The sequence below is a fragment of the Rattus rattus genome, chromosome 6 (assembly GCF_011064425.1).
Source record: "Rattus rattus isolate New Zealand chromosome 6, Rrattus_CSIRO_v1, whole genome shotgun sequence".
NCBI classification, from domain to species: Eukaryota; Metazoa; Chordata; class Mammalia; order Rodentia; family Muridae; genus Rattus; species Rattus rattus.
Window position 1 is genome coordinate 151,046,918 of NC_046159.1, and position 14,982 is coordinate 151,061,899.

The 14,982-nt window shown below is 46.3% G+C and overlaps 1 protein-coding gene across 1 annotated transcript; it reads left to right on the top strand.

The window, feature by feature from the left end:
- Positions 1-2,097: 2,097 nt before the first annotated feature.
- Positions 2,098-14,937, top strand: Pmpcb (peptidase, mitochondrial processing subunit beta). The gene is made up of 13 exons (XM_032907088.1): positions 2,098-2,232; positions 4,207-4,347; positions 5,260-5,346; positions 5,702-5,831; positions 7,741-7,939; positions 8,378-8,457; positions 11,193-11,305; positions 12,005-12,148; positions 13,215-13,375; positions 14,225-14,310; positions 14,382-14,470; positions 14,601-14,676; positions 14,764-14,937. Exons 1-13 carry the CDS (start codon positions 2,134-2,136, stop codon positions 14,826-14,828), a joined length of 1,470 nt encoding a protein of 489 aa, XP_032762979.1. The 5' UTR covers positions 2,098-2,133; the 3' UTR covers positions 14,829-14,937.
- Positions 14,938-14,982: the final 45 nt, after the last annotated feature.

Sequence of the window (14,982 nt, forward strand, 5' to 3'; positions counted from 1 at the left end):
AAAGGCAATGGGGTAGAAATCACATAACCATGTCAATAGGTGCAGAAATCCTTTCATGATTTGGAGGAACTAGGAACAGAGGGCGCATACCCCAACATAGTAAAGACTACATACAGTAAACCTAGAGCTAACGTTACACTAAACAGAGAAAAACTGAAAGCATTTCCCAGAAATGAGGTGGGGGTGGGGAGTGGGGAGGTGGGGGTGGGGAGATGGCGCCGTGGTGAACGTATTTGCTGTACAAATGTGAGGACCGGAGTTCAAATTCCTAGAGCCCAAGTAAATGGCGGTGAGTTCCGTGGCCTGCCTGTAATTCCAGCCTTGGAAGGTAGGCAGGGAATCCTCAGAGCAAGCTGGCCGGAGGGCCATATCACTGAGCTCGGGGTTGAGTGAGAGAGTCTGACTTCATGAACAAGGTAGGAGAGTGGTCAGGGATGACTCCCAACGTCAGCTTCACACACTGTGACCTTCACAGGCAACCTCTGTGCTCTCGCGCTCGCGCACACACATACAACACACGTATGCACGGTGGCACCTCCACCAAAAATATGCACAACGCATGCACACAAAAAATGGAAAAGAGATTTTTAAAATGAAAGTACAAACGACCAACAAATATTTGGGGGGAAATGCTCTCTACCCACGGCTTTCAGAGAAATGCAAATTCAAACTGTGTTGAGAGCGCATCTGTTCCAGTTTTCATTACTGTCACTGCGATAAAGTAACCTGCAGTTCCAGAGGGCACCCATCCACCCGTGATGGATAAGGCGGGGCGGCAGGAACAGGCGCTATCACACTGCCTCATGGCTCGGAAGCAGGGAGATCTGGAAGTGGGACCAGGCTGTGAAACCTGTGCCCAAGGACATACTTCTGCTGGAAGGCTCTACCTCCTAAAGGTTCCGTCCGCAACCTTTGCAAACAGCGCCACCCGCTGGAGGCAGAGCACATGAGGAGGTCAGAGGCTGGGACCAAAGATGACTTGGAGTTTCCAGTTTGGACGTTAGGATGAAGGGACCCGTGACTGGGTGCTCGCTATTACAACTATGGGGAGAGATGTAGGGACAAGGCGGGAATCCTAGTTTGTACAAACTGACATGGAGGTGCCCAAGGAATTTTCACGCCTGGTTGCTCGGTGGTGGATCTTATAAGAGGAGAGCCTGGGTGGGTAAGACAGGTCGTCGGGTGAAAAAGGACACCTGAACGATAGCGTGAAGCAGACCTTAGGCAACAAGGGGACAAGTTAGACCAAACTCCCAACTTCTAGAGCCACAGTGCACACTCTTTAGTGTTAAACAGCCTGCTAGGCAGCCAGGAGGAGTCCCCACTGTAAAATTAGCTTAGTAATAGTCTCTGCTTCCCAGGTAAAGTCACTCGCAGGGCAAGCCTGTCCCCCGAAGTTCCACCCCCAGAATTCACGTAGAGGGAGAAGGAGCAACTGATTGCATAAAGTTGTCTTCTGACCATAGTTTGCAGTGGTGCGCACCCACGCCCTTCCCATAATAATAAATTAAATTAAAAATTTTAATTAAAAAAACGTGCTTGCTATTTGTTAAGCCTCAAACCCCGGGACAAATGGAGGAGGTGTCTGTTTAACAAATCTTAGTTTCGTTAAAGGGTACGCGGACAAAGGGGCACCCAGGACCGTGAAAAGGCAGTTTGTTTAGGCAGAGCCCTAAGACGTGGAGGCAAACGACATTAAATCGTGGTAACAGAAGGTGAGACTAGGTTTGTAAAGCGTCTGTCTTTCAGTAGCAATCTCGTCAAAGGTATTCCTATGGAATGGAATGAGCAAAGCTATAAACATTAGAGCAACAACAAAGATACATCTTTTCCTCTCTGTGTTCTGTCCGTCCCGTACTGGTTCTTTCTGATTAATTCCAACCGTCTGGGGATACAGGTTCCTTTCACTTTGTCCCATGCGTGCCTTGCACATCATTTCTACAGACCTGATTATTGGAGTGAACTGAGGAGGGAGTCAAGGAGTGAAGGGACTGGGGGTACTAAGTCCAGACACAGAATCAAAGGAATTTCAAAGGCTGCAATCCCCGTTGCCGCCACAAGGTGGGGACAGCTTCCTATTCTGGGACCTGGAGTCACGACCCGGAAGTACCTCTTCACCTATCCACAGCAGAGATGGCGGCGGCGGCTGTATCCCGGACGTTGTTGCCGGTGGCCCGACGGCGCCTGTGGGGATTTACGCGAAGGCTTCCGCTCCGCGCCGCCGCTGCTCAGGTGAGCCTCACTTCGTCGCGCCCCAGAGGCTCCCGGTGCGCTCTGGACCGGGCCTCCGGATCCCCTGCCCCGGGGCGCAGGCGGCCGGGCTGCAGAGGGGGCGGGGCGGCTGCTCCCTCCCCACCCCGGTGTGTGTTAGTAAGTTATTACCAATGTTACTGTATGTCGGGCTGTTCTCACCCAAGAAAAGGAAACCAGGACAAGCGCTTCAATTTGAAGTTGGGTTTGCTTTTGTTTTTGATATTTTGAGACATATTTGTTACTCAGAGTTTCTCTGGGCAACATCTCTGGCCGTCCTGGAACTTGCCGCATAGATCAATCAGGCTGGCCTCAAACTCAGATCCGCCTTCCCCTACACAACAGGGCAGATCATGTCCTGTTACATTGATTGATCAGGGAGCAGGAAGCCTTTGGGTTACAGAAGCAGGACAGTGCAGGTTAGTAAAAGTTTCTTTTTTTTTTTCTTTTAAGAATTATTTATTTATTTTATGTATATGAGTACACTATAGCTGTCTTCAGACACACCAGAAGAGGACATCAGATCCCATTACAGATGGTTGTGAGCCACCATGTGGTTGCTGGGAATTGAACTCAGGACCTTTGGTAGAGCAGTCAGTACTCTTAACCATTGAGCCATCTCTCCAGCCCTAGTAAAAGTTTCTTAAGTATCGGTTTCTATGGCTGTGATGAAACACCATGACCATGGCAACTCTTATAAAGGAAAACACATTAATTGGGGCTGGCTTACCGTTCAGAGGTTTAGTCCATGATCATCATGGAAGGAAGCCATCATGGCAGCACATAGGCAGGCTTGGCAGAGAAGGAACCAAGAGTTCTACATCAGGGTTGGCAAGAGATAGACAGAGACAGACAGACAGTGGGCCTGGCTTGAGCATTTTAAACCCCATAACCCACCCCAGTGACGCACTTCCTCCAACCTTCTAGTAGTGCCTCTCCCTGATGACCAAGTGTTCAAGTCTATGAGCATTTCTATTCACACCACCACAGTACCGTACAGGCCTAGTGGTTAGGTCAGTCTCAGGGTTAGCAAATATGGTTTTCTCATTCCAACATGAAAACGCTGCTGAATGGTGAAGCGTCTGTAGTCAAACCAGTTGGCCAAAGAGGACGTGAGGCACCTGCCATGTTTCTGTCTGTCTCTGCCCACACATGTCCTTTGTGAACAGTAGCATCCTGTCTCACGTGTACAGTCAGTTTTATATTTTTATTTCAGTTCCTTTTTTTCCTCAGTGATTATGAAACATTTGTTGAGAGAGGCGCTTGAATTGTGTGGGGTAATGTAGTAACTGCTCCTGTTCCCGGAGAGAAGGGCATGTTCCTGGGGTGTTGCTGTTTGGGAAGAACAGTTGGTTAAGTAGGTGTCTTAGGAGGCTTTGACTGCTGTTGAACAGACACCATGACCGAGGCAAGTCAACTAAAGGACAACATTTCATTGGGGCTGGCTTACAGGTTCAGAGGTTCAGTCCATTTTCATCAAGGCAGGAGCATGGCAGCATCCAGGCAGTCACGGTGCAGGAGGAGCTGAGAATTCTGCATCCTCATCTGAAGGCTGCTGGAAGACTGGCTTCCAGGCATCTAGGATGAGGATCTTAAAGCCCACACCCACAGTGACACACCTACTCCAACAGGGCCACACCTTTTAATCCTGACACTCCCTGGGCCAAGCACATACAAACCATCACACTAGGCTAGCGCTAGAGCCCAGTGGAACCAAAGTTGAGGAAAGAATTTAGTTTTGTCCAGAACTGGGTCCTCATTCTGCATGCTTTCTGCCAATGGCACACACACACACACACACACACACACACACACACTCACACACTCACACACTGATTACACGCCCAGTCTAGGAAAGTGTGTTTTGGATGAGTCTCTTTGAGGGTTTTTGCTCTTTGGATTGACAGTGATGCCAGCATAGTAATGTTTGCTCTTCTTTCCTCCTACACCCATCAGCCATTGTACTTTGGAGGGGACCGACTCAGAAGTACACAGGCTGCTCCACAAGTTGTTCTGAATGTTCCTGAGACACAAGTCACTTGTTTGGAAAATGGACTCAGGGTAGCTTCTGAAAACTCTGGGATCTCAACATGCACCGTAAGTGACTGCTACAGCGTTTACTTGGTACCTCAGCTGGGAGGGAGTGGACGCACCGCAGCTCTCTAGTTGGCTGGTGGTTTGTTGGTTACTTTGCCTGGCAAGGCTCTCGGAGCTCCAGCCTTCCTCCAGTTCTACTTCTGTGCCGGTCCCGTGAGCCCCTCTCACTGTTGATGTCTGTTTTTGATGTTGGTGGGGCTAATCAGCTTCCCCACAGGCGGTGTCCAAAACTCACCTCATGTGTATTTGATAAGTTCAGGGGAAGTCAATGGCTGTGTCTGAGGTTATAAAGCTTATACGCGCGTTGGAGCCCAACTTTCTGACAGTCCCTGATGTTGCTGCCACAGCTGTCAATTGGATGAACTAAATGAGCTTCCTTAAGAATTTGAGTCTGATACTTGTATTTTGTTGTTGTTGTTGTTGTTGTTGTTGTTGTTGTTTTCAAGACAGGGCTTCTTTGTGTAGCCCTGGACCAGACTGGCCTCAACCTGAGATTTGCTTGCCTCTACCTCCCAAGGCCTCACATGGAGGCACGTAACACCACGACCTGGCTGAGTCTGAACTGTGTAACAGCCTGCTGGACATTTCAAGTCTCAGGTTATGGGAGGGAACTGTCACTTCACTGTGGTCAAAGAAAAGGGGTCAGATTAGAAAATATTCCAGAAAAGGGAATGAGATGACCTCCTGTCCAGAAACTGAACTTCATTGTATTGTGGGACTGTGCGTGTGAGTACAGGTACCCATGAGGGCGGTAGACGGTCTGCACCGGAGCTGGAGTTACCGATGGTCGTGAGCTGCCTCACATGGTGCTGGGAACAGCTCAGGTCCTCTGTAAGAACAGCGAATGCTCTTAGCTGTGGAGCGCTCTCTCCAGATGCAGGGAATTTGCCTAATTCGTTGGGTTTCATGCAGGTTGGGCTGTGGATCGATGCTGGAAGTCGGTATGAGAATGAGAAGAACAATGGCACCGCTCACTTTCTGGAGCACATGGCTTTCAAGGTGAGCTGTGAACCTTGCTCAGAGGCGTCCTCTGTGAACGATGATGTCAGCATAGATACTGTGTTTACGGACAAGACCTACTTCAACAGCATGCTGCATGCTGCTTTTATTTTTCCAGTATTTTTTTGAGATAATTGATGATAATTACTTTCTGATATTGAAGGCAGGGTTCTCTCGGGATATAGGAATACAAAATCCATGTTTAGTGAGTATTTTTGGAAGCCTAATAGACCTTACAAACGTGTCCTTGCATGACTGACACAGGCTTCTGTTCAGTGTACTTATTACCTGGTGTGTTTGGAATAGATGAAGGGTAAAAGGAAAATATCCTAACTGCTTTCTCCTCTGTTTCAAGGGCACTAAAAAGAGGTCCCAGTTAGACCTTGAACTTGAGATTGAGAACATGGGTGCCCATCTCAATGCCTATACCTCCAGGGAGCAGACTGTCTACTACGCCAAAGCCTTCTCCAAAGATTTGCCAAGAGGTATCGTTAGCCATACTGCTAAGAATGTGATCTTCAGAAGGCTTCAGACGTAATCTAGCACTGCGGCTTTTGCATGTCTATTGTAAAACTGACAGAAATGTAAAAGGCAAAGCAGCAGCAGCAGCGCGGCGGCAGGAAGAGAGGCATCTGTTCCTATTCTTGCCTCCGGGTACAGATCGAAGACTTGACGAGGGGTTCCTGTACATGGTTGACACGGCTCTCCACAGGCTCAGGCACTTCCGTTCCTGATGCAAATATTAGTCCTGAGCAAAATTAACAAATGCCTATTTATACTATTTACTTATTAATGGTTATATTAGCAGGATAGAAAGCTTTATTTTATAAAAATAAGATGATTGTGTTGACAGGGTAGCACATCAATTTGTATAGGATCTTGAGTATATTAATTACAGAAAACATTTTTTCCAGTAGAAGAATTAAAAACAACATAGCATTGCAAAGTTAATTAGTGAAATTATTAACTTTCATGGCTGCAGAGTGGTAATCAATTGTATTGCTCTAAAATTTTAGTTACTGTAGGGCTTTGTCAGTTTTGTCATGTAGGGGTAATCCACACAAGGACTCTGTGTTGTGGTAACCAGTGATTGCATCAGTTGCTCTCCACATTAGCTTTGGAGCCGTATCTCTCACAGAACCTGGCTCACCCAGATTTCTCTATACAGCTGGCCAGCAAGTTTCATGGATCCTCATGTCTCTGGCTAGCATTGGATTATAGGTGCTCCTGTCTATGTAGGATTATGTAGGATTATGGCCTGATTTTTTAAAAAAAAAAAGATTTATTTATTCTATGTATATGAATATACTGTAGCTGTCTTCAGACACACCAGAAGAAGGCATCAGATCCCATTACAGATGGTTGTGAGCCACCATGTGGTTGCTGGGAATTGAACTCAGGACCTCTGGAAGAGCAGTCAGTGCTCTTAACCACTGAGCCATCTCTCCAGCCCTACGGGCAGATTTTTATGCTCACCCATTCTTGATTGAGAGACTTGGACTGCCTCAGTGAAGAATATGTGCTGCTCTACCAACAGAGAGAATGAGATAGACATTCAGAGGAAACGTGTTTCAGACCAACACCGCTTTAGACTTCCAGTCCCACATAAGCCTGATCCTTGGCCGTCTGCAGCTCTCCTCACTTCCTCTCTTGCGTTATGAGTTTCCTGTCTGGGTTTTATTGATGATGATAAAAACATGAAATTGGTAATTTCCCCCTTTCACAGTCGTTTCTGTGAGCTTTCTCCAACAGCCTGCCGTGTCCTACTCTTGGTATTTGAAGTTAGTTGGCTCAGACAAGGCCCTTGGAAGTGAACTGAAACAGGGAGAGAAATTTACACTAGAGCAGAGCAGGAAACCAATCTTTAAGTTTATTTCTCCTTTAATACATTTATGTTGCTATCACAACACAAAATTTCCTTCCCCTTGGGCTTCTTACCACGTTCGGGCTTGAGCAGGCACAGCTCTGTCAGCAGCTCCTGAAGGCACATTTTGGTATAGCGAGCCTTTGCTTGGCTAGAGTGCAAGCTCATTGCTCTGTGAACATGGGTAGAAACACTTCCCATGCCTCTGGCTGCCCTGCAACTGCAGCCTGGCCTGAAACTCAGATCCACCTGCTCTGCCTCCGAGTGCCGGGGTTAAAGGCGTGGACCACCTCCCCCTGGCTGTTCGGATGTTCTATTTAGAGCCACCTGTGTTAGCAGCCACATTGTACAGTATGGCGCTTAGGACTCTCCAGGCTCTTGTGTACCCCGGGTTCACCTACATTTTAGTGTGCTAACCAAGTTAAACCTCTCAGCATTGCGTGATGGTGCGTGCTGTGGTTTCTGATGCCGCTTTAAGGGATTGTAATCCTTGTGTGTCTTCTGCTTTTTGGGTTTTGTTTTTCAATTAGCTGTGGAAATTCTTGCTGACATCATTCAGAACAGTACGTTGGGAGAGGCAGAGATTGAACGTGAGCGTGGAGTCATCCTCAGAGAAATGCAGGAAGTGGAGACCAACTTGCAAGAGGTTGTCTTTGATTATCTGCATGCCACGGCCTATCAAAACACCGCGCTCGGACGGACAATTCTGGGGCCAACCGAGAACATCAAGTAGGTGTATTTCCCTCGTGAAGACTTGGCACAAAAGTTATGACATAGCAACCAAAAATGTGTGTTTCAGAATACACATTTTCACGATAACTCTCACTCTCTTAATTTAAAATTGTGATTAGCTGTGCGTAGAAACTTGGGAACAAAACCAGGAATGTTGGTGCATTTGTGTTTCTTGATACAAAGGGCAGAACTTTTGCTGCTTAGCTCCTTTTGTGGCTGCTGTCAGCACTGAGAACACCTTTAAGTTAAGGTCTGTGTTCTTCACATGCGGTGTGAAGGCCTGCGCTGCTGCTTTCCTTAACGCTGCCTTCCTGGTAGGCATGCTTGCCTATGAGACAGGAAGATTGCTGAGTTCTAGGTCCCCCGTGCCACAGAGCGAGACCCTGTCTGCAGAGTGAAATGAGAGAAGTAACTCGTGTTCCTTACTGTTTACAGATCTATAAACCGTAAGGACTTAGTGGACTACATAACCACACATTATAAGGGACCAAGAATCGTGCTGGCTGCTGCTGGAGGTTAGTTATGTCTCCAGACACATCCTGAAAATATTTAAGCCACTGGAACCGGACCCCTTAGTAGGCTTCATTCACAGGAAAACTTGACGATCCATTCAGGATATAAGTGTCCACACACGGGGATTACTTAGAAGACCAAGGCTAAAGGACAAGCTGGGAAACAGTTAACTTGGAGGACAGTGTTGTGTAGTTGTGAGCTTTTTAGCTGAGGAGTGGCTTCATCCGTGGTCAGTCCTGGGATGGGAATACCCATTTATGTGTGCTTAGTCACGCACTCGGGAACAACTCGTACCCACAGGGAAGTACACAGGGAGCCCAGAGTGTGCGATGCGGAACAAAGCAAGCAGTGTAGTAAGATTTACCTAGGGGCCGGCGTGTGGGGTCTGTGAACGGGGTGCCCTGGTTAGTTGGGGTCTCACTGCCATTACTAACAGCATACGGATATAAATTCTATTTGGTCCATAGGTTCATTCAGACATTGCTGGAGTTGGAATATCCTAAAGTAAACTGTGTGTCCTGCAGGGTTAGCATTTGTCTTATTGGCTTATACATTTTTATTGTTTTGAAACAGTTTTGTCATATAGCCCAGGCTGGTCTTGAACTTGGAGCCACCTTCCCACCTCAGTCTTCTGAGAGCTGGCCCAGCTGAAGCCACCACGCCTGATGATGCCAAATACATGTGTTCATTTCCACGTCTTTTAAAAAATTATAGGTCCCCTGCATTTTAGGTGGGCTGTTAGAGTAGGATCTGTGAGTCTGGCTTGTTAACAAGATGGCTACTAGTTCTGATGGCTAAATAATGAGGGAAGAGATGGCCAGGCATAAGGATGGTTTCCCGGTTTCTCACTGTTCCTTTGACATCGCTGTCCTGCCATGATTCTGCGTTCTTACCTCTGGATTGATATCCAGTGACTTTCCTATATGGCAGTTCAAAAACAGTATGTCTAAGACTGTTGTGTTTCCATCACAGACTTGTTTGTTTGTTTGTTTGTTTGTTTGTTTCAGAACAGGGTTTCTCCGTGTAGCTCTGGCTATCGTAGAACTCACTCTGTAGAGCAGGCTGGCCTTGAACCTGGAGTTCTACCTGCCTCTGCCACATGCGTGCTGGGATTAAAGGCGGGCATCATCAGTGTTTGGCTATGTCACAGATTCATTTGGAAACCGTGGATATAATCTGCGCTTTTAATAGTTTCGTTCAGAGAAATATCGTTAAGATCTGTTCTTATGTGTTTTGCTTGCATGTGTGCATGTATACCACAGTGCCTGCAGAGGTCAGAAGGCAGTGCGATGACTTGGTCTGGAGTTGTAGATGCTTGTGAGCTGCCATGTGGGTGCTGGGAACTGAACCTGGGTCCTCAGGAAGAGCAGCCAGTGAGTGCCCTCTCTAGCTCTCTAGTCCTCAGCCAGCTCTCTAGCCCCCATTTAAATAAATCTTAATGGCAGTATTCACCCCCCCTTTTTTGGTTATTTTATTTATTTACATTTCAAATGTTATCCCCCTTCCCAGTTTCCCCTCCACAACCTCCTATCACCTCCTCCCTCCCCTTGCTTCCATGAGGATGCTCCCCCACCCATTTACCCACTCCCATCTCCCCACCCTGCCATTCCCTACACTGTGGCATCGAGCCTCCACAGGACCAAGGGCTTCTCCTTCCCTTGATGCCAGATAAGGCCATCCTCTGCTACGTATGCGCCTGGAGCCATGGATCCCTCCCTGTGTATTCATTGGTTGGTGGTTTAGTCTGGGGGTCTGCTTGGTTGGTATTGTTGTTCTTCCTGTGGGTTGCAAACCCCTTCAGCTCCTTCAGTCCTTTCTCTAACTCCTCTACTGGGGCCCCTGTGCTCAGTTAGTGGTAATATTTTTAAAGCATTTGCACAAGCCTAAGTATGTATCATATACATACAATTCCAGAACCTGGAAGCTAAGACAAGAGGATTACAGGATCAAGGCTAGCCTGGGCTATGTAGCCAGACCTATCTCAAATACATACAGATTACTAGGAGTTTAAGCTGATGCGTGTGTTCTAGAACGTTCACTGATGCATATCTTTGTGTCCCATGTTTTGAATAATAAGAAATGCAGGATCTCAATGATTTTTCTGAGGTTGGATTTCATGAGCACATGGGAAAATAGAAATGTTTTCACAATGTAGAGAATTGGTTTTGGTTCCAGAGTTCTGATGGCAGAACTCAAAGACTGAAGCATCTGTGTACAACTCAAAGATGGGGCCGTGTTTTGTTCTTTCTCACTTAACAGGTAACTTACGAGATGACTTTTTCTAGGGTGCACACTGAACTTTTATAACTTAACGTGATTTTTCTATAGAAACAGGGTTTTCTAAGTGACATTTAAAACAGCATTTTTAAAAAAATGTGATCAAATTTCTCCTTCTTGAACTGGCTTGGAGCTCTTTGCCCTGACATTTGTCCTTCCAGAAACAAGCCTAGAAAAGTCACCAAGACAATAAAAACATTTCCAGAAAATTACAAAAAAAAGACAGGAGAGGTCTCAGGCTCTGTCTTTTATCGGAAATACATTTATGTGGGTAAGCACCGACTGCTCAGAGAGGGACGCTGTGCAGAAAGTCGCTTGATTGGCTCAGAGAAGGGAAGTTCTTCATGTGGGAAGACCATCAATCACATTAGTCCTTGTCAGAGCGTTCTACTGCAGTCGGCTGACTTGCGTTGAGTGTATGGCTGTTCGCTACTTAAGAGCATGTTTTCTCTCACTTTAGGTGTTTGCCATGACGAACTGCTGGAGTTAGCGAAGTTTCATTTTGGTGACTCTTTGTGCGTACACAAAGGCGATGTACCAGCTCTGCCTCCCTGTAAATTCACTGGAAGCGAGGTAGAGTGGTTTCCGTCAGCAGTCGGCCCTTAGAAGCCTTACATCACTTAACTCTGAGTATAAAGGGGGAGACCTGACCCAACAGATGAAGATGCTGTGCTCAGAGGACCAGGGTTGGGCTCCACCACCCCAACTGGGCAGCTCACAGCCGCCTGTAACCACCATTCCAAAGATCTGACATCCTCTTGCACAATGCAGTGTATAATGTGGTGGGTGGAAAGGCTACCTTACAAGTCAAGGGGCTGAGTTTCCGCCTTTGCATTGGGTTGTTCTCGGCTTCACGGCTGCTCCACAGACAGCTGTGGGGATGGCTGTTAGAGCCAGAACTTGCAGGGTCTACTTCTCAGTACACTGTTATGCATCAGGCCTACCTAGTTTGCCACGTTACGATGCTTATAGTAATTTTTGGGAGGAGGTCTGATGTTGGCAGCTACATCGATTTATACCACAGTACAGATTTAAATTTGGATTAATAAAATCATATAAGATATTGGTAAAATAAGGGAACTCCTAATCAGGTGGAATTTTAAACAAGATGATCTGATGAAAGAAACTTACTCTGTAACCCATAAAAATCGTCTGAACCACACAGTGATACTGCCAGATAGTCAGGAGTCACAGCGAGCATTTTAACCTCACAGTTAGTGACTCCCATCTTCCTCCCTTACTTCATTAGCTGTCCTTGCTTGTCTTACCTAGATTCGGGTGAGGGATGACAAGATGCCACTGGCACACCTCGCAGTGGCTATTGAAGCAGTTGGTTGGACGCACCCAGACACGATCTGTCTCATGGTCGCAAACACACTGATAGGAAACTGGGACCGCTCTTTCGGAGGAGGAATGGTAAGTGGTTTTTGAAGTAACTTTTCATGGTAAATAATGTAAATTGTCTAGGTGTAAATTCTTTGCAAGACTCTTCCAATGTTCAAAGTAGCAAAAATAGATTATCATGACTTTTGACTTAATATTTATTAACTCATCTTGGATTGCACCTAAGCCAGGACAAAAATAAGGTCTTTGTTAGACTGGTAGCAGTTCACAAAGTAAGGGCAGAAGAATCTGATTTTAATGTTACAGTAGTCATAGTAGGTACGGTGGTGACCGTGGCTGTTCACATGTCTGTGTCAGCGTTAGTGTCCTTACTCTCTGAGCATTTTAGCATGCTCAGAAAACGTTTTCATGTGTCCACACTGCGTGTACTAGTAAGTACTGAGCAAAGTGTCCTTCCTTCCTTACATACAGGCTCACTGTTAGTGCATGGAAGGGTTTGTGTGGTAGTTAGTGGTAGTGTGCTTGCTTCCCAGGCCTGAGCCTGAGCTCAACCAGCAACAGAACAAGGAACTGGCTGTCTAAAGAGAGAAAGCAGACATGGCAAAAAGTAGTTCTAAAGAGGCAGAAGGGATGGACCTCTCTGTACTATAGATTAGTGTGAAAGCTCCATTCCATGGGACTATCTTGGGTTTCCTATGAGTGTCACTTCAGAATGCAGTCAGAGCCTTACATGGCCCACGACGGTACTGTATTGTCTTATGACTAAACCAACTGCAAGAACTCACTGTTTACTATTATGTATTGAACCAGATAAGCGTAACTGTTCCTTTGAATTCTAAAGTTACTGTTGAGGTGTTGCTGGGTAAAACTGGGAGCTTGAGCAGAGCATGGCGGTGCAGGCCTTTAATCCTAGCACTCAGGAGACAGAGGCAGGCAGATCTCGGAGTTTGAGACTAGCCTGATTACAGTGTGTTCTAAGCCAGCCAGGGCTATGTAATGAGACATCTCTAAAAACAAACTCAGAAACTGTTAACCCATCAGGGTTAGCACTCGCCAGTAGCTACAGAGCTCACTTTTTTGTGGGGACTTGGGTTCGTGTGCCCAGTTCACAAACCCAGTTGGATGTTTGCCTTTCCAGAATTTATCGAGCAAGCTGGCCCAGCTCACGTGCCATGGCAATCTCTGCCACAGCTTCCAGTCCTTCAACACCTCCTACACAGACACAGGGTTGTGGGGGCTCTATATGGTTTGTGAACAAGCCACAGTTGCTGACATGCTGCACGCTGTACAAAGGGAATGGTAAGGAAAAGCTTTCAGTGGTTAAAGTCTTACCTAGAATTTACTGTTTTAGACCAGTTTCCCAATGGTGGGAACATTGGCTTTTAAAATGGATGCACTGTTCTTAACAACAAATATTCCCTCTAAACCTCATGTGAAGCTGGCTTGAATCCCCAATACTTCCCAAGGAAAAGAAAAACAATTTGGCCTAGAAAGGCAGGTTAGCAGAGTGAGTGTAAATTTACAGTCATCAGAAGCAGTGGTTCTCAATCTTAGGACTGAGGCCCTTTCACACAGTTCATGCAGTGACCCCCAAGCATACAATTTGTTGCTTCTCCACATCTGTAATTTTGCTGTTATGAATTGGAAATCTGATGTGACCCACAGGTTGAGAACCATTGAGCAAAAGGATTAGTTATTAGGCCAAGGCAGAAAAATATGTAGTGACTCAGAAATTTGTGTTTCTTTATTAAGGGACTGAAGTCTCTAATTTAACTGGGATGTATTTGATCATTAAGCTAAATACTGGGGCTGTTACATTCAGTTGACTTGAGAAACCAAGGGGTGACCGTTGACCTACCTCTCTCAGCGTACATTGCCAGCGTCACAGAGAAGTATTTGAAGCCTCAAGAAGACTCCTCTCACAATGTGTCATTCTATTTTCACACTGAATCACTGTGTCTGCTGATTAACAGCTAGAATCTTTGAGATGGTAATGGTATTTGGAAAAAAGTACTTTCGTTTTAAGATTAGTTAATTTCAGCTGTTTGCTGAATTGAAATAGAATTGTTTGTATGTTGTGGTCTAACATAGCCGTCTTGCTCTTCAGGCCAGCCAAGTTAGATTTACAGCATTTCCCATGTGTTCTAGGATGCGTCTGTGCACAGCTGTTAGTGAGAGTGAGGTCGCACGCGCCAAGAACCTTCTCAAGACAAACATGCTGCTGCAGCTTGATGGTAAGAGGTGAGGCGGGCTGCGCGGAGCTGCAGTGTCTGTCTGGATGCTAGATGTCCTTCCTTCTCTACAGGGTCAACTCCAATCTGTGAAGACATCGGTAGGCAGATGCTGTGCTACAACAGGAGAATCCCCATCCCTGAGCTTGAGGCCAGGATCGATGTAAGTACTAAGCTTTGGGTGGTGCAAAGGCCGAGCGAGGTTCCCAGTCTAGACTCAGTTCAGGAAAGTCACGTATGTGGGATCCGTCCTCACTACACAAGTCCTGATGACGGTATCATCTCCATTGAAGGCTGTGGACGCGGAGATGGTTCGAGAAGTGTGCACCAAGTACATTTATGGCAAAAGCCCGGCCATTGCTGCTCTCGGTAAGCCCGACTCTTCTTACCCATACAGAGTGGCTAAGGACGTGGGGGTCTGTCCTAACTGTTTTTACTGTTCTTTTGAATTCACAGGTCCTATTGAGCGCTTACCAGATTTTAACCAGATTTGTAGTAACATGCGCTGGACTCGTGACTGATTTTTGTGATGAATTATCCTGCACATACATATTTATAAAACTGAGACCTAGAAGTTTTGAAAGACTGTTCATCTTCAAGTGAAAAAATAAAAACTTTATTTGAAACTTTTGCGTTAGTCTGTTATGTGTACTTTTAGAGGCTAAGTCTACAACC

Excerpts from the sequence above, each read along its gene's own strand:
- Pmpcb (XM_032907088.1), top strand. The coding sequence starts at position 2,134 with ATGGCGGCGGCGGCTGTATCCCGGACGTTGTTGCCGGTGGCCCGACGG. Across the intron at positions 4,348-5,259 it reads CTGGGATCTCAACATGCACC|GTTGGGCTGTGGATCGATGC; the intron begins GTAAGTGACTGC and ends GGTTTCATGCAG. Across the intron at positions 14,311-14,381 it reads CATGCTGCTGCAGCTTGATG|GGTCAACTCCAATCTGTGAA; the intron begins GTAAGAGGTGAG and ends CCTTCTCTACAG.